Source organism: Zosterops lateralis, assembly GCF_965231275.1.
Source record: "Zosterops lateralis genome assembly, chromosome: 9".
Classification (NCBI taxonomy): domain Eukaryota; kingdom Metazoa; phylum Chordata; class Aves; order Passeriformes; family Zosteropidae; genus Zosterops; species Zosterops lateralis.
Window position 1 is genome coordinate 28,280,905 of NC_139769.1, and position 23,539 is coordinate 28,304,443.

The 23,539-nt window shown below is 42.4% G+C and overlaps 1 protein-coding gene across 1 annotated transcript in view; it reads right to left on the reverse strand.

The window, feature by feature from the left end:
• The window catches only part of ACBD6 (acyl-CoA binding domain containing 6), a gene marked incomplete at its 5' end in the record, with an annotated part of 81,852 nt that overhangs the window by 24,830 nt on the left and 33,483 nt on the right, over positions 1 to 23,539 (reverse strand). The window contains 2 exons of the mRNA XM_083867079.1: positions 15,003 to 15,092; positions 21,545 to 21,650. Of these exons, the coding sequence (XP_083723205.1) occupies positions 15,003 to 15,092; positions 21,545 to 21,650 (196 nt within the window). The remainder of the gene's footprint in view (positions 1 to 15,002; positions 15,093 to 21,544; positions 21,651 to 23,539) is intronic.

Genomic DNA, 23,539 nt, shown 5'->3' on the forward strand with positions numbered 1-23,539 from the left:
ACCTGTGGCTTGCTACATTCCAGATTCCCAGGACACAGAGCTGAGCCACTGGAGTGCAGCACCAGCTACAAACCAAGTGTCTCAAAGACCAAATGATGATAGAAAAGATGTTTCTATGCTATCTGATGATGCAGGAGGTGCTACCATTGCAGCTGTCAAGCAGCCATATCAAGCAAGATGGGTTGTGGTTGGCAAATCTAGATGGACAATTCCCCCAGTTTGGGAACAGTGCTCAGAAATTCTTTGTTTAGAATCAGCAAACTCCTGTCTTTAAGTGGAAGATGATGTCCCAGAGACCAGAACTCTACCAGGTGTTTTCTGTAGCTGGGCAAAAGATTGAAACCATCATCCATCCAGAAAGGAGTGCCATTGTCTGCTTGAGTCAGAACCAATTTTGCAGCTGGGTGACTGTTTTTAAACCACCCTATCCCAGAAGGAAATACTTCCTGCATGGGGTACAGCTGTGATACATTCCTATGCAAATGAAGCAATTTTCTCTTTTTCTCTATGAAAAGTCTCCCATTTCTTCTCCATCACTGATTCTTCCTCCCAATGGACTTGGTAAAATGCAGCACTTGCAGGGTTTTTTTAACTGATCCCAGAAAGAGACACATTCAGCCCTAGGACACATGCCAGTAAAAGTCCTATTGACTTAAGCAAGGAATTCACATGTTTATCCTTTGCCAGAAGTCCTCAGTAATGACACCTTCCCATCCTTTAAATCCTCAGGAAGACTCCTTCTGCCATGACCCTCCGTGTCACTGCTGCCTGGCATTGCCTGGGGAAGCCACGAGCCAAGAATACCATTTTTCTGCTGATCTCTGTTTTGTTCTCTTACTTCCATTCACTCAGCCTTTCCATTTGCACTACCTGTGGCAATGCATCTGATGCCAAGATGATCTCTTTGGGACAGGGATGGTCTTTCCTCTTGCTTAATGCCTTGACTTATAATTTAAATGGGCACAAGAGGAACACTTGAACTGACAGGCAAAAAATGAGATGATTTAAACCATGTCTAAATGACTAGTTTATATAATCTTCCATTTTTGACTCCATACACATTTATAACCTTTGCATTGTGGTTTATCTGAACTGACTGGGCGTAGCCAGTTGTTTCTTTCCAGTTGATGAGAGCAAACTCACTACATCCACGCTTATCTTTTCCATCTGAGAAGTAAAATGAATGATTTAAAGTCACCACAGCTGAGTTCTCCTGCTGCCATGAAAGATCCAGATCAAAACTGCCTCCAAGGTTTAAATTAACCTCTTTTGCTCTGCAATTAGCACTGGAGGTAAGGGTGTATGTGATCACTTCCCATCACTCCAAAAACAAGCCCTTGGTCATTAAGCTGTGAAAAATGGATCATTTGCAATTGCTGAGCCGTAACTTTACAAACCTCTTCTGAGTCTGACCACTGGAATTCAAAGTGTAATGCTCAATTTCATACCACTTCAGAAGCCAAATTACCATGTAATCTGTGAGCACTGCTTGAAAATATCACAATAGCAGCAGGAATGGGATGTTACAGAGAAGGAAACCAGGCAGCTTTGGCAGATCTGGCTTCTGACTCAGATTTCATCTGCACAGTCCAAACGTGATTAAAACTTGAGTTTAAAAAAAAAAAAAAAAGGAAAATAGAAAAGAGTAAATTGAGATTTCCTGAACACAGGTAACCTGGCCTCTGGCTGAGTTCCAGCACATATGTCAAAGTTTCTTTGTAGCACATTCCAGCCTACTGCTTTCTGAAATACTTTGCTTGTCTTCCTTCTGTGTAAGAAAAAATCAACCAGTCCAAACTCCTTCTCTCCTGTTCTGTTCATTAATCCCTACCTGGATCTGAGAGCTGTGCTAAAAGAGAGACTTTCTCATCCAGTCACCAAGCCAGGGAAGGAAAATGCCCACAGTCTGAGCTGGGGCTTTCCTCCTCTTCCAGCACCTCACAAACACACAAAGCTCATCACTAACCATGCTCAGCCTTGCTGCCAGCAGCAGGGACATGTGGGGTTTGCTCCACCAGATCTCCAACCCAGCCCTGGACAAGAATAACCTTTATTTCCATTCCTTTCCTCTGCCTCACAAAAATACTACTGGATATACAGTAAAGGCAGGAAATATCACAGGGAGGGAAAAAAATCAATTAAAAGAAATTTGCAAACCAGTGTGTTAGAGCATCTCATTTAAAGCAGCCACATTTTATCTGCAGGGCAAGTTAATTGCAGTACTATTGTGGCAGTAACACTGTGCATCACAGAAGGTGACAAAATTTTTAAGGGTATTTATTGTGAGGATACTAAATTCAGGACTGTACCCCACAAATTAATTTACAAGGGTGGCAGAAGTCAGCTGGCTAGAGCTGCTATTGCTAATAGCTAGAAAAGACCCACTTAATCACTTTGCATTTTTATTTGCAGAAGATAAAGAAACATTTCTTTCACTAATAGTTTCATGCTTGTTTCATCTCATTTTATCCGGACTGCAGGATCTGTTTAATTTCATTTCATCAGTTTTCTAAGGTTCTTAAAAGTACCATATTTTTATAATCTTGTTATATCCATGAGATAAAAAACGATTATTTGCCCCACCATTTCCCAAATGGGAAACCACGGCAGAAAGAAATCAAGTGACTTGTTCAAGGTCACGCTGGGATTCTGTAGCAAAACTGGAGAATTAGAAACCTAAACTTGACTCTGACAAGAGCCATAAAGAGAATTTCTTCACTGAATCCACAGATATTCTACAGATCTTGGCATCTACTGCTATGTTTTTTAACAACATATATAACCGTGAAAACCCAGCTCTGAATGGACAGATCTTGTTATTTCTCTCAGATTACAAAAAAAAAAAAAAGAAAAAAAAAAGAAAAAAAAAGAAAAAGGCAAATTCTCTCACCTGCATCACAGGTGTGGCTCTATGAAGAGGGAAAAATGGTTATGTTCATATTTTAATTTATTTTTCTCCTAAACCTTAGCAGAGCTGTAGTTCAAGATAAAGTGCAATATCAGAGTTCTGTATATTCAAGAGGTGTTGCTCATGAGATCTTTTTAAGTCATGAATTGTTCAGTACTTGGAATTTTCTGTTAGTTTTTATACACAGCAAAATAAACCACTCAACCCCTTCTCTCCTTGACGACGAGTTGCCAGTGCAGTTTTGTTTGCAGTGTTTAACAGCCTCGAAAACTTTTTGCTCTTGTACAGGCTGGGCAGGAATGAAGCAGGAGCACACAAATAATCCAACAGGAATCTGGAGAGTGAGACCACCAGCCTAGAAGGAGGAGGTTGTGCCTTGGATGGGACATGAATGAGGAAAGTAGTAGAAGAGCAAGTAGTAGGTAATAACAGAAATATTTAGTAAAAGCAAGTGTATATATATATATATTTATATATATATGTATGTACTGAAGAGCTGCCTTGTTCACTGCATTCTGTCCACATAAAGCAAACATACTGCAGTGGAAAACAAGAGGTGTTTCCCAGAGACAGTTTCAAAAGGGCGTGAGAGTACAGAAGTACCATTTATACACCCAGAAAAACCAACAGTTGCTCATCACATTAAAACCTGACACCTGACCAGCCAAGGCTTTGGCCCTACACCTCGAAACCTGACCTGTGGAGCCAGAGATCTCCTGAACATTTCTGGTAAGCTGGACAAGAACAGATGCTTTAGACTCATGCAGTGTTAATGGGAGGAGCAGGTGTGTCAAACTGAGTCCCTGGCTGCGTCCAGGCTGCGGTTTCCATCTCTCTTCCAAGCTGTGTTGAAGTGCATTGGCAGAACAACATCCATCTGGGATGTATCGAGTGCTGACCACAGCAGTATTTGTCCTCTGCAAAGAGGATATGAGCAGAACAGTCCAATCTGCATAAACATGGCATTAATAATGGCCTAGGTGAAGATTGCATTTTAATTCTGAACTCCAGCCCAAGGACCTGCTCGTTTCAAAGTTCAGAGAAGCTTCTTCAGTTGCTGGTGTTGAGGAGTATTTCAGTGCCCACTCCCAGGGAAGGCTGCGCACAGCGCAAGGCCACAGATCTCAGGCCAGGACCTCAGGCTTCCTCTCTGGTTTAGGAGTTCAGGCAACACCCAAACTCAAGCTGTGCTTGGGCAAGGGATTGGGAAACCAGCCATCCTTAGCATGCAATCCCCTTGGAACAGAACATTTTGGAGGTCACAGCAGACACTGGATGCTTTTCTGAAGAACAGGCAACACCACATTTGCCTCTGCTGTTTTCCCTCACACTACAAACCCACCTTAATGATTATTTACACTCTTCCAACCTTCCTCTCTCCTTCTATGTAAACGTGCTATAAATACAGACTTGGCATAGAGCCCATCCATCCTTGGTTCAGCTTCCCCTGATCCTAAAGGTCTTTTTCTGGACAAGCTGTGATTTAGCTCCAAGTTCCTGTAAGCCTGAGCAACTTCTTCCAGCCTCCATCAGCACTAATGTGACACTTGCCCTTGTGCTACTGATGAGACACCTGTACCTTGAGAAACCAAATTTCAGCATGACCACGTGGACTTCTGTATGGACATCCTTTTCCTGAGGATCCCATGAGTCCTTCAAGAGTTGTTTGGAGTTTTGGAGGGAACACTGGCAAAAGTCACCCTCCACTGTACATGCCATGGGACTTTGCCCTGAACAAGACCAAGACCTCTGGCCAGTGTCAGATAATCCGTCACTATAAGCTACTTGCATCCAAGCCAGATATTTATTGCTATTGATCTGCCTGGTCCCAGAGAAAGACTTTTGTTCTCCCAACCCAGGACTTTGACCTCAATTAAGTTATGAATTTCAATCCGATAGACTGCTCCACTTACCCTGCTGCTCTCCCTGACTGGATTAATTAGAATTAGCTAGGCTGGGAGTCACCCCGAGTGCCTCATGGATCATGTTATTTTAATAATAAATAAAGAGACAGCAGCAGCATACAAGGAAGGATTTTGAAAGATTGTTCATCCAAGAGCATCATTCAAGACCTGCCAATACTAATTTCTCTGAGTTTGATTACCTCATTTACTTCTTTTTATTTCTATTCATTAATTGAGTTTTATCCCCAATTACTTCAGCTCCCCAAATGTGCCCTTCCTATAAAGGAACCAGACACACGCTCCGCTGTTACAAAGTTTTATTACTGCAGCTCATCAAAAGTATAGTTAGCAGGAATGGAATAGTCATTAAGCATTTAATAATCTAATAGTGCTGAAAAAAAAATATATAATAGGAGAGGGGGAAGGGAGGGAGAGGGACAAGACAGGCCTGTCTGTTGCCATAAAGTGTGCACTGAGGGCTGGCTGGTGGACAAAAGCAAGAAGGTAGCATCCAACACTGGAGAGAATGCATATATCCATCAGGATATTTTCTGACAGCACAATAATGCCTTTGGAACAAGCCTAAAACTAGTTGAATACCAAAGGAATTTGATTGGCAAGGGGAAGTTTCCAAACTAGTGGGCTGGGGCCTGATTGCTGCATTATCCTTATTACTTCCCTTTCCCTATAAAAGCAATTCCACACGCGAGGATGTGGGGCTGCCCAGGCCTGCACTGAAATGGATTGTCTCAAGCAGCCATGTCACAGCCATACTCTGGAGTTACTGACCCATAAACACTTACTTGTCACGCTCATTTTAATGTTTAATTGGCTGGAACACCAGAAACAGATTTAGATGATGGAAGTTCAACAGTTCTTCAAATTCTGGTACCCAGCCTGCAGACAGGCACCTCCTAACCTGAGAATGAGCACCACACACAGCCTCAACAAACCTTCCTGGAAGTTCAGGCCTTCATTTTGTAACAAACTTCTATTCCAGCCAAGCTGAGCACTGTTAAAAGAGGAGGGAAGACTCATTGCAACATGGAATAATCTAACGTGGGATAGCCCATTGGTGTGTTAGATGAACCAGAAGATTACTCCAAGATAGGATTTACTTGTTTTATTACAAAAGGGAGCAACTGAGTAGTTTTTCTGTGACAGGCAGGGAGAGGATGGCACCAGCCTTTGCTACCCACCAAGACTTCTGCTATCCCACACGAGTGGGGATGCCTGTTTTGGATTTCCAAAAGCCTTTGGACACACCCTCTCACCAAAGACTATTAAATGATGCTGTCACAGAGCAAGAGGGAAGGCCTTTGCTTGAGAACTGGTTTCAAAATTAGAGATTGAATAGGAGTAAACAACCAGCTTGCACAATTGTTGCTGAGAGCTGGAGCCTCTGAGGAATCTGTGCAAGGGCCTGGGTTGTTCAGCTCACAAAAGGGACCAGGGGAAGCAGGCTGGGAGTGAATCATCCAACTTCTTTAAACTAAAAGCTGCCTGTAAAATGCTACAAAAGGATCTCAAGGTAACAGGGTAAAAAGCCTGAAGATGAAATTCAGCTCTAATAAACACTGAGTAATGCACATGTGGAAAAACAATCTTCAGTCTAAATCCAGAGAAAGCTACCTATTACTACCACTGTGGAGACAGATCATGAGTTATTACAGACAGCTCTTTAACACCAGCTCAGTATTCAACAGTAGTTAATAAAAAAACAAACAAGGAGGCATTGGGGGAAAAAGGGAAATAAGAAAATATCATTATATTGTTTAATTATATCTCATAGTGCACTTACAGCTTGGGCACTGGGAGAAATGCTGCTCCTTTCATTTGAAAGCAATAAGGAAGAACTAGAAATGATCCAAAGAATGACAAGTGGCAAAATTACTGAGCAGCTTCCAAATGGGGAAGGATTAAACAGATAAAACTCCTCAGTCTGAAAAAGAAGTGATCAAGGGGAATCAAGGAGGCCAATAAAGTCAAAAGCAGGACAGAGAAGGTAACTGGGGGAACAATTACTGTTTCTCATTACACAAGAAAGATGGGCTCTCACATGAAATGATCATGGCAAGTAAAAAGCAAATGCACAGATAAACTACAGGACTCCCACTAGCAGAAAGCTTGGGAATCCAAAGAGGGATGAAAATAAATTATCAAAAAAAAAAAAAAAATTGCAGAAATGCAAAGATAGTAACAGTGGTTCAGGAAGCCTCCAAGCCACGGATTCTGGGAAAATATATGAAATTATCACTGTATGCTTACTCTCTCTCCTAAGCACTCACCCTTCCCTGCCACCAGAGCCATGACTCTGAGCTAGAAAGTCTCCTGCACTGACACTGTCCTCATGGATGTACCATGTACAGGATGAGAAATAGGAACGTACTAAATTAGCTTTGCCATTGTCAGTGCTGTTCTGCCACTTACATGGAGCCATGTTAATGAAAAATCTTACTTAAAATGTAGCCAAAATATACTTAAAGAGTTACTGCCCCAACATCTAAAGCATTAGAACAATCTTATTTAGAAAAACTTAATAAAAATACTTTGTACTAAAGACTGTAAATATGAGATACCCAATGACTTACCTAGAACTGGGGTTTGTTGCTGGTTTGTTTTTTTTGTTTGTTTTTTTTTTTTTTTTTTTTTTTTTTTTTTTTTTTTTTTTTTTTTTTTGTTATTCATGGGTTTGTTTGGTTTTGGTTTTCAGAGCAAACTGGAAGGAAACACTACCAACAACAGATTAATACAAAATTCAGTTTGAAAGTAAAGCCTTGAGGCTTTTTTCTATTTGAGAAGTCCTCAGGAGGAAGGTGAGTGGCAGAACTTCTTCAAAACAGGGAAAGCTTTTCAAGAGGCTGATGGTAAAAGATGTTCTAGGAACCACCTCTCCTGAGCAAAGAGTAGCTGACGGCTTGGTGGTTTCTTGGGCAGGGACTGGTAATGCCAAAGCCATAGGAAATGAAGCAAGGCTGGAGACCATGCCTAGGGTGATTAGGGACCATGCCTAGGGTGATTAGGGACCATTCCTAGGGTGATGTGTTCACCTGAAGAACCAGCTTGGCTGCCAGTGGTATCCTGTTTGCTCAGTTAACCAAACACCTTAATGAGGGGCTAAAGCACTTCCAAGGACCTCAGGAATTACAGGTGTTTGAACACATGCTGATTTCAAAGATGACCCTGGGACCATCCCATGTCCTCCAGGGAGGCATTCAAAGTAAGGCTCTTTCCTGCCTCTGCAGGGACACATGAAGACAGTGGGGAGCAAGATACCTGTTTCTCCTCCACAGTGCCACCTGCACTGACCTCGAAGCCCGCTGCTGCTACTGGCCTCTGTTTTCTGTGAGCATTGACAGGGAGTGTCCCACAGAAGAGCTGTGTCAGGCATGGAATCAAGCACAGGGCTCCCTGAGCTAAAACTGTGTGCCGTCTGCCAGACTGCATTCCTGCCCCAGCAGTGGCCACGGAAATTGCCTCCCTCTGCCCCAGCACAGCCCTCAGGACAAGGTGATGCCCACAAGCCACTAAAATGTGCCACTGTCCTTGGTCCTGGCTATTTAAACCATGACTTTTGACTACCCTGAAAGCAGCTTTAGACTTTGAGGGCAAAGCAGCAGAGAGCACTGCAAGTTTTTTCAGGACCAGCTCTTGGATTTCACTATTCAAACACTGGTTTTGCAGGACACGGGAGCCTGCAGCAGCTCCTGGCTGGTAAGCTGCTTTGCAGGCAGGGCTGCACATGGGCTGCCTGCTCAAAGGTGCCAACTGCTCTGCTGCATCAGTCATGAAACAAAGATTCACCTGTCTACAGGGAGCAGAAGAAACAAAGACTGGGCATGTCAAGCTGGAAGATAGGAAGAAACAGTGCTAAAAAGCTCAGCCTGGACAAGCAAAAGGAAACATCACATCATCTGTACAAGTGATGGTTAGTTTTGATGAGGCCTGAGGTGGCTTCAGAAGCTAAGGATCAAACCAGGGATAAATCTCCGCCTTTCCCAGCATATATTTAGAGTGCAAATATTTTGCAAATGTTTCTGCTGAAAGGGACTTTTCTCCCAGTAGGTAAAAACAGCATCTGCTGAGTGGTGACCATTTAACATTCAACCTGCTGCCAATCTACATTCCACATAAAGACCCGCAGGAGAAACATGGAGCTGTGCCACTTGTAATAACTGTGTGACTGGCACCATGTCAATGCTTTAATGTAGAATGCTACCCTCTGTCACTAAGCAGATCTCTCCTTTCTTTTGGCTAATGGCTTTCACACCCACTGGCAGCAGTGTCAAGACTGAAGGGGTACGAGGCTGCAGAGCCCTCCTGCTTGACAAAACTAACCAGGGAAATACTGAGACAGGGATGGGGATGGGAGGTGGTTAAGGGAAGAAAGACACTACTGTGGTTAATAAATCTGCTCTCATTGCTTTGCTTTTCATCAGTGTTTAGTGTCCCCATGTATTTGCCAGTGTAGCTCCTCCCACAGCAGTGGTCACTTCAGCAGTACCTGTGACATCCTTTGCTTGCTGTGAGTGTACCCATGCCAGACTCTGCTGCAGTATCAGCTCCAGGACAGGGCCCCTCCCGGCTTTATGAGCCAGGCTTTTAGTATATTTAGGGAGAAATTGATCCTAGGGACACTAACTGCAAGGGCACGAGTGTTCCTATTTAATCTCAGCCAGGTTTAGAGAATGGCCATAACAGCAGAGAACTTTGGCAGCTGGCACTCTACCCACAAGTGTGTTTGCATCCCCCATCTCACTGGGGAGGGGGAAAGATGTGTAGATGGAGCCTGTGGTGCTTGGTCACAACAGCCAAAACATCCACATCAATTTCTCCATCTCCCTAGAGGCACAGGATCATGAGGGCATCACTAATGATTGGTGCAGGAGGCAGGGAAGGGATGCCCATTTGCTGAGACCAGCTTAATTTTTAAATATCTACATGCCTCCAACACAAGACCCTTGCTGTGAAATCCAAATGAAGAAGGCTGAAAAGAAAAAAAAAAAGCAGGCATGCAAGCAGGCTTGACTATTTCTTGCTTCTCTTTAGCCTATACAGACACAAGCCTTTTAAGGGTCAGGCAGGAAAACAGAAAACCCACAGAAACACACAAAACCAACAGACTACCAATCTTAGCAATCTTTCGACATATCCATAATTTTTACTTAATTTTTTAGCTAATGGTGGAAATTAGTCTTTGCATAGTTGATAAAAATCAACCTGTCTCTGCTGGGTTAGTACTGTGATCTGTGGCCCAGCAACTACTTCTAGTACAATTGATTTTCCTTTTTGGCAACCAATAGGTCAGTCAATAATAATGTTGTTTGAAAAGGATTGAGTCAGGAGGGAGATGAACCCTCCCTGCCATTTATTATGTTTGTATTGTCTTCATTTGAAAAGGTTTTTTCCTTTTTTTTTTTTTTTTTTTTTTTATCCCCAGTCAGTGAAGGTATTACAAGGGGATGGCTGCTCCATGTTCCATGTCTCCAAGAACACTCTGATCACCAATGTTAGGATGCAAATAGAGGAGGGAAGTTGGGAACTGGGAGAAAGAAAGCCTGGGGAGGCAACCATGCTCCTCCTGTTACTCTAAGTGTCTTAAAAATAAAATTAAAAAAAAAAAAAAAAAAAAAAAAAAAAAAAAAGGAAAAAAACCCAATCTAACTCAAAATATGGTGACAAGCATCACCTCAATGCATAAATATGACTGAGCAGCTTTGCATGAATTGGTACAAGATACAAACCCAGCACTGGTACCAAAAATCAACCAATGCTCTCTGCAGACAGCACAGACACCAGATGATTTTCATTGAAATTACAACTATATAGGAATGAATAAAATTAACCCCACATACACTGTCAACAGATTTCTTAACCTGATGATTTTCTTTGTCTCAACTTTCCTCCTCAAACATCTGAAGGGTCCATGACTGAGAACTTGCTGATCAGTGGTTTAAAGTCTTAGTGCACTGATCTGCACTTTATCACAGGAAATAAAACTTGAAGATCAGTTACAGCTGTTTTCATCCTTTTAGCCATAATTACAGAAAAATTTCAATACATAAAGTTATTACCATAACATTGATAATTGCACAATGATGCAGTTTAAAAATCATAAAATACTTAGCTATGGTTTAAACTCACCTGCTCTGCCTCATAGATATGTACACAGCCTTCAATTATCCTGTGTGTCAAGTGATACAGTTCCCTTTACAACAATATTTCTGTTAAGACTTGCTCACATAGGCTGGAAAAGCTTCACCAGAGTAAGCTGAGCTGCTTAGCACCACTCCCAGACAGTTCCTCATACACTCCCAAGGGTATGCCATGAACACATAGTTTATTATTTTGGAGTTTAGAGTACCCACAAATGAAACAAAATGCAGCCACAGGAAATCCAGCAGGAAAGTCTATGATTTATGTCCCCCAAATACACTAAAGGAGCTCCTCTGAAAGGTGCTTGAGCAGCACATCACATCCAGAAGGTGCTCTCCCCATAGAGGAAAGGGGTTTTCCTTTGTTGCTCATCCTCTGCAAAGAAAATTTGTGTCTCCTTATGCTTTAAAGCTAGAAATGGATATTACAATCATGTTGCTGAGCCCCTTCATAACTCTCACGTTACCACTGTGTTATGCTTAGAACCTTCTACCGTAACATTATGTTACTGACTTACTGACTGTTATGTTGCTGGTTTGGGCAAACAGCTCCAGTGAAGGAGGCTGTTCTCAGACTGAGCCCCAAGCTCTGGGTTTTTCCAGCAGCGCTCCAAAGCACCATCCCACCACCCACTTTGACATGGCCCCTGGCACTGGAGATTTAGGTAATTCAATTACACAAATGCTCCTTCTCAACAAAGCAGGGCAGCCTGTTGCCTTTCTGTATCCCCTGGCCCATGGCAATTGTTTACCACCTCTTTTCAAACGTGCTATTAGAGCTAATTATGAACAAGCAGAGAATTCAGTGGCCGCAGCTTTTCAGTGACATTAGTGAACCACCCTTTGGAAACTGCAGCACCACTGCTGAAACAAAAAGCACAGGCACTGGATCGCTGCAGTCCAGGGGCACGAGGTTATTCCCAGAATTAAGGTGGGTTGGAGCATGCTACAAGAATGAGCAGAGCCATTCTCAGAGACCTCTCTTCCTGCTCCTAAAACTGTCTGTTTACCAGCACAGAGCAATAAGCTGACTCTTGCAGACCATCTGGATCCAGAGACTGCAGTACTTTGACAATAGATAGTATAAAGGTAATTAAAATAAGGCAGCAAAAAGGTATGAAGGCACTTCTACAGGCACAGTGAACAGGTAAGGCTCACTCCAGGTCACTCAGCAGAGCACCACTGTCACTGCCTGCTTAGGGCAGCTAAATACTTTAGCACATTGCAAAAGAGCCAAGATGGAAGAACATTTATTAAAAAGGTAATGGAAGAGAGCATAAATCTGTCATGCTGTTTGACTAACTTTTTAGAAGCGTACTAAAACATCGGCAATTAAAAAAAAAATTGGTCTGTAACATTCCTCTCCTCCACTACCTGCTCATAACCCTCATAATCCCTAATTTATCCTTTATCTCTCATGCTGCCTGCATGAAGGTGCTGCTGCAAAATTGAACAAGACAGAAGAATTCCTGAAGAGCTGGAGAGGCAGGTGGGATTGCAGAGGCTGCTTGGGCAGAGGTGTGAAGGAAACCTCTGCTGGGATCATGTCACTCTGGAAAAACAGCATCACGCATTCACCAGATATCCCCTGACACTGAACCCACTGCTCTTTACAGCCTACACATTAACTGATACTGCCTTTGGTAATGTGTTATAGCAGATGCTGCAGTGGGAAACTCTGTTAGGAAACCAGAGTTTCTCCCTTTCCCTTTTTCTTCTGGTTGCTCTTAAAATTTCTCCTGCTTTTGCTTTTGGTGTGAATTCTTCTGGGATAAAGGTTGAAATTAAAAAAACCCCAAAAACTCCAAACCAAAAATAAAACCCCAAACCAAACCAACCAAATTAAAAAAACCCCAAAAAACCAAAACCAAACCAAACCAAAAAAACAAAATGAAAAACCCCCACCAAAACAAAAACACCAAAAAACCCCACCCCCCAAAAAAATAACCCAAAAAACCCCAACAAAAAAAACCCCCAACAACAACAACAACAGCAACAAAAACCCAAACCCACAAATAAAACCAAACAAAAAACTGAAGAGAGAAATAAACATTAAGTCACAAAGTCTTGAAATGTTATTGCAATTTATATATGGCTGTGAATAAAAATGTGTCTGCTTTCTCTGGGAACACACCTACGTGCAAATAGAGACCTTTATAAAAAATTCCCCTTTATTACCTTGGTGGGGAAAAACATATCAAAGATTGATTTTTCTTTTTATGGCTATTATTAACCTTTTGTCACTGGCCAAAAATAATCTGGTTAGAAAATGTGCAATGCATCAAAAAGAAAAGAGAAGAATTTAACAGAAAATTAATACTTGGGGGAAAAAAAATATGATGACTCTCTCTTTTGCTTTTTCTTTTAAGAGTCAGACTTTAACTCCAAAGGAATGAGACAAGTCAAAGAGAAGAGATATTTCACAGAGAACCCAGAATCATCTCCCAGGCTGCCAGGGCAAAGGGAATGGGCAGGTGCCTGATTCCACTCCTTCCCAAATTCAATGCAAAGCTGTTCCTGTCTGCATCCAACACATCACTCACTAGTTCTGACTGAAAGGAGATGGACAGGATGTGCAAAGCCCCCCATTTGCACTGGCTTCACACTACTCCTATGTAAGGAAAAACTCCTTTTAAATCCATTACAACTGAAACCTAATCCATTAAATCCATTACAACTTGGAGACCTAAACACAAACTTACACATCTCACCAGCCACAGCACAGCTGTGCTTCCTCATACCCATCCCACCAGAAATTCTGCCCAGGAAAGGGCAAGACAGACTTTTTTACAACAATTTGATTTGTGTGTAAATACTAACACAGCGATCTGCAGCCTGTGAACACTACAGCTCTGCCTACAAGCCTTCAGACTGCAGCTCTGCTTCACATCCATCTCTTACAAATTCCCAAAGCATTTACTTAAAGCTTCTCAGATCTTACCAGTAAGAGCTCAAAGATTCATCAGCAAGGGTGTGTCCAAACTGGGAAGGAGAGGGAACCAACAAGTGCCATGATGGTAAAGAGCAGACAATCATAATCTGACAGAAATATGCTGGACAATTATTTCTGAATATGATCACATTTACACAGGCCAGCCCTTAATTACAACAAGCTGACAGACCTGGGAGTGTTGACTCAGAGCACTGGCAGACCCAGGCTGGTTGGCTGGAAGAAACCATTTGCAAAGTGGTTTCTGAACCAGTTTAGGTCAAAACCTGGTCTATTCAGATACCCTAAAACTGGTGCTAGCTAAGCTCAGACATGTGAGCTGCAAACCTCAGTGGCTCAAAATTCTGTTATTTTTCCCATGTGGGCTGCAAACCTCAGTGGCTCAAAATTCTGTTATTTTTCCCAGGTAATTTTTTTTGGATGTTCTTATAAGAGAATCCCAGAATGGTTTGGGTTGAAAAGGACATTAGAGAACATCTAGTTCCAAACTTCTGCTATGAGCAGCAACACCTTCCATTAGATCAGGTTCCTCCAATCCCTGTCCAACCTGGCCTTGAACACTTCCAGGGATGAATGGGGCAGCCACAGCTTCTCTGGGCAACCTCATTACCACTGCCAGTGCCTCACCACCCTCATAGGGAAGATTTTTTTTTCCAAATATCTAATCTAAACCTTCTCTCTTTTAGTTTCAATTGTTCCCTCTTGTCCTGTCACTACATGATCTTGTAAACAGTCTCTCTTTTGTCTTTCTTGTAGGTGCTGGAAGGCTGCAATCAGGTCACCCTGAAGCCCTCTCTTTTCCAAGCTGAACAATCCCAATTCTCTCAGCCTCACAGGAGAGGTGCTCCATCCTTCTAAGTCAACTTTGTGGTCTCCTCTGTACTTGCTCCAACAGGTCAATGTCCCTCCTGTGCTGGGGCCCCAGAGCTGGATAAAGCACTGCAAGTGGGGTCTCACCAGAATTCAGCAGCTTTTCTGTGATAAATACCCTGAGAGAACTTGCTGTGGAGCTTTGGAAGAATTCAGTTTCATAGAAACATTTGGTCAGGAGGCTGTGTAACACATCAGTCTGTGTTCCCCCTTACCTGGATGTTCACGTCAGCACCGTTCTGTAACAGGACTGAAACCAGCTCCTTGTGTCCTCTGTCACACGCCCAGTGGAGCAGAGCCCGGCCCTGAAACAGCCAGGAGAAAATTAACAAAGCCAAGCAAAAAAATAACCCATGGAAAATCAGTCTTACTATTAAGTAATAAGCACCAATACCAGAATTAATACAGATTCTTTAAAAATCCAAAATAATGTTAGTATGCCACTTTCTGGTGGACTGATTTGGACTTGCACAATCATGCTAGAAATGTCAAAACTGACACACAGTTCAATTTTCCATTAATTTAGCATCAAACTCACAAGACAGCAAAAAATTTACAGAGGAAAAGCAGCAAAGTATGAAATGCAAGAGCTAGGACATTATTTGTTCTCCTATACACATTTAGGATTTTGGCACCTCTGACTTTTCTGGGAGCAATGACTTACAGAGCAAGGGGCAGGATATTCAATGCTGCCTAAGTCACCTGGATGCCAAGTCCCAAAAAACTCATTGCTCTGGCAGGTTTGAAACACTCAAACCCATTGGTGCTGTCTCTGCTGGAAGAGAAGACTAAAACTTGGTATCTGGGCAGGCACCCCTGACTGTCCTCTGTTGGACAGGCTGCTGCATCCATACCTCCAGCCCCTCCCAAACCTGCACAGTTTTCTTCCCATCCCCTTTCTACAGAAGTCTGTCACCAAGGGACAGGATGTAATGGAAATTCAGATCCTCTTGCATGCCCAAGGGCATGGGAAGTATCTTAGGATCCTTGAGAAAGGGAACTCAAAGTAGTTTTGAGATAGGAAACAAAGAAGAAAACCTTCTACGTACACTTAGCAAATTATCCTTAGTTCTACCAGTCTCTCCTGGTTTAGGACAGCACACAGCACACTTGTAGGGGATTTCTTGGAAGCCCCTGCAAATGACCAGGAATCAGCTCCCTCAAGCTGTGACACCATCAGGCTGACCTGTGTTTTTCAATATGCCACAGAAAACAGTCACAGACCCTCACAGAAGAAATCATTTAAATTAGCCCATGCCTGGTTATAAATCGCTTGACAAAGCAGTGGGGAACAAGGTGAGCAACTCATTTATCTGCTAATGGGAGCTCTGAGCCAAATTTCCTGGCCACGGTGCCAGAAAGCAGGAGGGGCAGAAGACACCTGTGACCAAAGCTCACACTGCTTCTGCTGGATATTCCTGGGCAGGGTAGCAGAGGTAGAGCATGATTTTAAGTCAGGAAATTCATACTTTTTGACCCAGGGACTAATTAATTTTTGTAACATGTAATTTTAATGTTACATTAATTAACCTTGCATTAGAATGAATTTTCTGACAATGACTTTCTATGGAAGCACTGATGACATCCACAGGCCATTTAATGATTCATATTCTTGCACTCAACTCCCCTATCAAAGTCTACAAGGGGGAAAGAGTATAACTTAAAACAATTGGTAAATATGGAGAGATCTTTAATTCATGTTTAGCATCCTTAATTATTTTCTGGACTGGTAATTAATTAAGACTTAGGATTTCAAGTTGGACAAATACCAACTTTTTTCAAGCCATAGATGTTTATCTCAAAAGGAATAGGCACATCTGCAATATGCACAATAGCAATAAATACTTCAACAGGTGATTTCAGTGCCTTGATATATATGTAGAGGAATAATATTGCACTTATTCAAATGTATTTACTGCACAGTTACATGATAAAATAAAGGCACTTCAACGCTTTGTATCAAAATTCATGCTACAGATTAGGGGCTAAAATAAGTTGGTTTGAATTTGTCTCTGGACAAGAAGAATCTTATTTTCTTGGTGCTGAACTTGGCTCAGACCAATAAAGGAAAACCAACAGTTAATTGTGACAGCTCAGGGGTACCAGAGCACTGTACAATTGGTCCTGCCCATGACACTGGCAGGCTGGTTCTGCTACACATGATCCCTTTTTAACAAGACAAAACCCTGAAGCCTGATCATCTGTAGTCATTAAAAATCTCCTTGTGCTATTTGCAGGGGTATGGATTTCAAGTCTTGGGCCAATTCCACTTTGGGTAATTACACTCTGCTTACCTATATATTTTCTCTGCAACTCTAAATGGATACAATATTTTCTAATTAGTGCCTTAAATGGCTCTGCATTGTAATTGTGCACTATTAAACAGCTGACACGTTCCACCCAGGAAACGTCTGCAGCATGTTATGCCCTCGACATGGGGTGCAAGGGGCTTTGGAGACCTTCTGTGCAAGAGCACACCGGGAGATGGGGAAGGGAAAATACCTCCAGAAGAATCTCAACCTACTTATTGCATAACAAAAAGAATTACTACAAATCTGGTGTTTGAAATGGTTGGACTTGACGATCATAGAGGTCATTTTCAACCTTAATGGCTCTATAGAAATTAGATAATATTCACAACTATTTGTAGAGCATCAGGCAAGTTAACAATGGTCAACAGCCCTAGCTAACATACTCAGGCAGCTATACAGCTACAAAATCCACTTGTTTCCCATGTCTTTCTTGAAATAAACCTTAGTGATAAGACAAGCTTAAACTGAATGTACAGTCCCAGCCTTTGTATAGCGGGGGTATCACCTCTGCATGCTGAAAAACTCTTTAGTCTGCACAGCTGCTGCTTTATATCAGCATCTAACATGTGTTTGTGTGCTTAAACAACGTGGCAGAAATCTTAAGGGCCACAGATTGAGCTTTCCCAAAACAATTCTCACATGACTATTTCATTAAGCAGTGAGAGACTCAAAGCAACATGAATAATTTCACGTAGGAAAGCGCTGCAGCACCGAGGTCTTGGCTAGAAGCAGTCAAACATCAAGGTACTCCCTCCCTGCAATTCAAACACGACAGTTGTTGCAGAAGTTACTTGAGAGGATGCATTTCCCCCCTGCCTTTGAAGTATTTAATAATAAAAAAAAAAGCATAAAAATAGCCTCAGTGCACTAACCCTGCCTCTTAAATCTTCTGTGCTTTGCTTGGCTAACCGCTGCCAGCTTGGCCAGCTCCTGCAGCAGTTTCTCAAGCCAACAGCACATCAATTTTGCTCAGCTCCAAGTCACAGGGTGTTCACAAACAAAGCACAGGACAGGGATTTGTCTCCCATACACCGAGCTGGCAGACAAATGGATGGGAATGATTTTCACATCAATTAGCTCGAGCAGAGAAAGGGGAGAACAAAGCCAAACTGAATGGATGTGCTACAGTATAAAGCCACACTACCAGGCATGATGTTTGCAGCTGTAATGGCTGGATAGCAATGAGCCACTCTAACTTGTGGCAAGTGTTCTATGAGCAGTAATTTAGAAAAGACAGATATCTACAGAATGGCTGCATCCCCCTGTGACAGCAGAAGCAGTGAATGGAAGGGTTGTTGTTACAATTACACAGGTAAACTTGACTTGGAAGCCAATAACTTTCAGAGCTCTGAAATGTTTGGTGAAGCTTTTCTAATGGGAGAAAGCCTATAAACCCAGAAGCAAGTGACCCTTCTTCAAATTAATTCCCCCCCGTCCTTTCCTTGGCAAGCTGGTACCAGTTTGGCACTTGCTATTTCAAAAGCACAAGGACTGGGGACTAAGTGAGCATCCTGTCAGATGCCTTTCAATCAAGTTTTGGCAAGGGCTTAAATACTGTGCACAGGTAACATGTTTGTTTACTGGGATTTATCCAACAATTAAAAAAAAATTAGCTAGCTACAACCTCCACAGCCCTTGGCACAAATTACAAAAGCAACTCATGTCTGCCTTTGAGCAGCTCCTGGTTCTTTAGAGGTTGAAGAAATAGTATTCTCAAAAAGGCAGCAAGTGAGCCACACTCCTAGGATGTGCCTGGGGTGACTTCACAGCCACAGTCCATTTCTTATTCCATTAGTCCTGCTGACATACACAAGGAAAACAGGTTGCTTTAGTCTGTGCTACTTCTCATAAGTGAATGTAAGCGATTCTGTTGAACTCCGGGCAATTTAGATACAGTAAATGGAAACTTGTACATGATTACTGTCATTAGGTTCTTTGTTTAATTCTAAATTGAAGTTTATCATATCCAAACTGTTAGCAGGTATGCTGGCTTGAATACTGCACATGAAGAGCTTTACTTCTTGTGGGGAGAAGGACACTTAATGCTTTGGAAGTTTCCCAGTGCATCTGTCTAAACCTCAGAATCTTCTGCTGCCCTTTCTGAAATATTTTTGCTTTGACAAAGTTGGCTCATCCCCACTTTACATTTTTATTCTTGATTTCCTTTCTCCTTTCACTGATTTCTTCCAGGTTTGCACAAAATGGGGGGGGATACAATTAGATGGAGCACTACCACATCACATAAAAATAAAATCTAAACACCCTACAACCCCAGCCAAGTCTTTATTGTCCAAGGAAAGGCTGAGCTGAGTGTCTTTGCAGCTTAGCACGAGCCTACTTGGCGCTTCAGTAGATTTTGTTTCATAAGAAGTTAACTCTTTGTATGTACCCTGCTGACATTTTAAATTTATAGGCATTTAAATCAAAGGATTGATAGTGTGAATTATGTCCAGAAGCCAGGTGAGGCAGCTTTTGGATTTGGCAGGATGTATTTACACAGTAACACTGAAATTGCTAATAAAAATGACAAGATTATGCTTGTGTACACTTCACAGTGAAAGGCTCAGTCTGGGTTATCTCTAGTCTAAAATGGGTTCTGAAACTTCAATCAACCTGCATGACATTGGAAAATAAGTCACCTCCCGGACTGGGAAGGACAGCATTTGGGTACCAAACCACACTGGTAGTGCTTTTAGTTCCATAGCATATAATGAAACAACTGTTTCTTTCAGATTCTTCCTTTTAGTATCCTGGTGGTTTTTTTTTTTTTTTTTTTTTTTTTTTTTTTTTTTTTTTTTTTTTTTTTGTTTGTTTGTTTGTTTGTTTGTTTGTTTGTTTTTCTTTTGAGCATTTGTTGGAGTAAAACAAAATTGTTGAAGCTGTGAGAATTTCATCTGTAGGAGAGTTTTATCTGAGCAGGAATCCTCTGACAAGTCCCTCACAGGTAGGCAGATATTTTTGGCTCCTGCCTGTGCTGAAGCAATCCCATACTTGCAACAGCCATCTGCTAATATCCATCAGTTAGAAATAGGACTTCTTTTACATCAGGGACTCATGGATAATTCCCAGAGGATGTAATCTGGTAATTTTTTTACACAGTTTAGATACTTCAGCTTCCACAAAATATTTTGATTTTTTTATTTAAACAGTATTTCTTTGGCTGAAAACAAGCACATTTGTTACTTGAACAGAAAGGAAAATACAAGCTTCTGAATGCTGCTAACTACAAAAGAGCACCTTGCCAGTGGAAACAAAGCAATGCTAACATGCACTTATTGCAAGCATGTGATCCTAAAAATGAGCTTTTATTAATGAACAGACTCCAGCTGTATTTTCTGTGGGACTGCCCTGGACATCTCTTTCTGTAACCTGTGATCTGCAGAGGGAGGATGGAGCCCAGAAATGGCACTGGTGCAGTGACTGTGTGGCACATGACAGTTTCAGTTCATTGAATTTATGATGTGAAATTCCAACCCTGATTGTGAACACCCTCCCTCCTCTCCTCTGAAAATTAATTCACATGAATTCCTGATTAATAATAAAAGGCCCTGCCATCAGCATTCAGAGCCCCAGCCGGGGCTGTCATGGCTCAGAGGGCAGAAATCTGCTTAGAGCTACAGGAGAACCCAACTGAATTTGTGGCGTCTCAGTCTATGAATGTCTAAGCACTTCATCTGTTCACCAAAACACAACGTGCTGGAAGGAGCTGTGCTCAGGCTGGAGCAGGGGCAGGGCTAGGTGGCACTGTGCAAGCAGGAAAACCAAAGTGACAAGCCTTGGTTACAGCCACAACTCCTGAAGGATCAACAGGAAACTGCCCCCACCAGGGGTTTACTCTTACCAAAAAAAGGATGAAGCCAATTCACAGTTTTAGACTGATTTTTCTTGGGGTTTCTGGCAATGCCTGTATTACCTCCCTGTGGGGAAATGGTGTTTTGAGTTTGGTGAGCAGAGAAAGACTGGACAATGTCACTGTTTTTGTGAGCTGGAAAGCCAGTGTCACTCATTTCCCCTCCATCTGAGAATAATGAAAAGCTTGTGGCCTGTCAGAAATCCTCCTTCAACCTGAACAGACTTCATGGGTCAAAAAAAGTTGTTTCCCTCACTTCCTACTTCTGTTTGACCACATTTAGTGCACAAAGTGGGGAAAGGGTGGTATTCAGGAGATCTTACTCTGCAAGTGGCTGCTGGTATTCCTGGAAATACCATAGAAACTAAGTTTCTGATCTGACATGCTACAGCCCAACAGTTAGACATCCACACTACCAGAAATCCAGTGGAAAGCTGTTTCCAAACAGATTGCCCTGTCTCAATGACCAAGTGTTTGTCCAACTGTTGCAGCTCCTTGTTACAACAATCCTAACCATGGAATTTTAAAAAGGAGTAGCAGTGAATTAATACACAAAACAGATAAAAGATTGATGGTCCTTATCTTTTCTCCATACCTCCTCATCTGTGACATTCACATCCACTTTTTTTGATTGAATGGCTTTGGTTACATAGTCAATGTTGTTTTCTCTGCAGTAATCAAAAATGTTCTTGTCCTCTTCCCTATTCAGGAAACAAAAGCAAAAGAAGCACCACGTTACTGCACAACACAAAGGCCACATGCACATTATATGCTTTAACTTTGTTACAGACATTTCAGTGCTGTCATTGAATCAAAACAGGCCTCTAGGATTGCACATGCAGAATAATGTGCTTTAAGAAACAGAAGATCCTGCTTCCTAGAAAGAAAAAAGTTGTTTTTTAACAGTATTACATCTGGATAAATGTCAGTTTGTTCCTGTGAAATGGCACAAGAAATGTATGAAATTAGCCAGAAAAATCCCTGTTCAAGTTCTGGTATAAATCACTGCAATCCTACAGAAGAGAAAAGGTTAAAGCTGCTCTTCCTGTAAGAGCCACTCTGGGTCACACCAAATGCCATCCACCCCAGACAGAGGCCACTAAGGTGGCTTGGAGAGAACAGCAGGACAAACAGGACACCTGCAGAGCAATCTGTCCCTGTCTAAACACATGTTGGATCCTGGATACAACACCAGCAAGGGCTCACTTAGAACTGCTTGCAGGCAGAAAGATCAAATGATGGTGTCACAGGGGCTTGAGTGACACCTACAGCTCCTCTTACAGCTAAAAGCAATACTCTGGCTTCAGTCACAGTAAAACTTCCAGCCTTACCTGCCACACAAACAGAACCTCTAATGAAGTTAAGACCCTTCACAGATTCTTATAAGAATAATACCTTTAGGTGTAAGTACAGTGATACACCACCATGCTGCTAGCAGGGAATAAAGAAAAGGGGCCATTGGTTTTCCAGAAGTAAGCCAAAAGCCCACATAATCCTCTCTCTTTCCAGTTTCCAGCTGAAAACTGTGGTTCAAATGAGCCCATCAGCGTTGCTAAGGGACTTGGCAGCCTCACAAGAGTTAAACACAGAGTCGTTGCCTCACATGACATCCCCAGTTTCCAATCACCTTAACTAAAGACCTTCTGGATGCTCAGCAGAACTCAGACTGACAGCCTCAGTTACTCAGAAAAAAGGGAGCTTGCTGGAGCTGGTCAGACCCAGTAAGGAGGTCACTCTGCTGTGGGGGTTTTGGGCAGGAGAAATGCAGCAGGGAAATTTGAGAACCAATCCCCTGGTGCTAAAAAGCAACAGCACTTCTATCCACTTGCATTGCTCTTGAACTCACAGGCTGAAAAACGCTGGGAAGGCAAAGCAAAATGTAGATAACATCTGCATTTCTGAGCAACGGGTTACAAACAAAAAGTGACACTCTTCAACCAGCAGCCCCCCAAAAACGAAATGCCAGCGAGGCCACGTCCTCTGCTCCCATCAGGGCAGGCAGAGCACCATGACCCAACTTTGTATTTTACTGTTATGTATCTGGCTTACTGAGTTAGAGTTACTCTGATTCTTCAGACCTCAAGCATCTATGTCCTGCCATGGTGCCAGAAAAAGGTGGGGAAAAGCCCCACTGATACTTGCTCCAGTGGCAGATCACTGCTTTCTCCAAAGAAGTCACTTTCTCTGCCTCTGCCCTCACTCCCAGTAGAACTGCTCTCCAGCACATCACCCTTACTCTTTGACACAGGCAGTCCCTGCAGAGACACCTGAGCTGCACCTTTCTAGTGAAGAGCTGGGAGCCACACAGGATTTCACACTCTGTGTTTAGAGTTAAGGACATTACAGGAGGCTCCCAGCTGCTTGACCAGTTTGTCATGAACTCATTTGTTGGAGGTCTTGGCTGCTGGTTACACACAAGCTCCTGGGAAACAGATCACTGCATGCTTTAAATGCAATTACCTTGAATTCCGGGAAAAAAAGAATCTCACAGTGGCATTAGAAAAGGCAAAAGTTTATACTGCTGGAGATGGAGCTTGACAGACTCATGATGGAGGTTACAAGACATGCCTGCCCCTGCTAACAAGGGCTG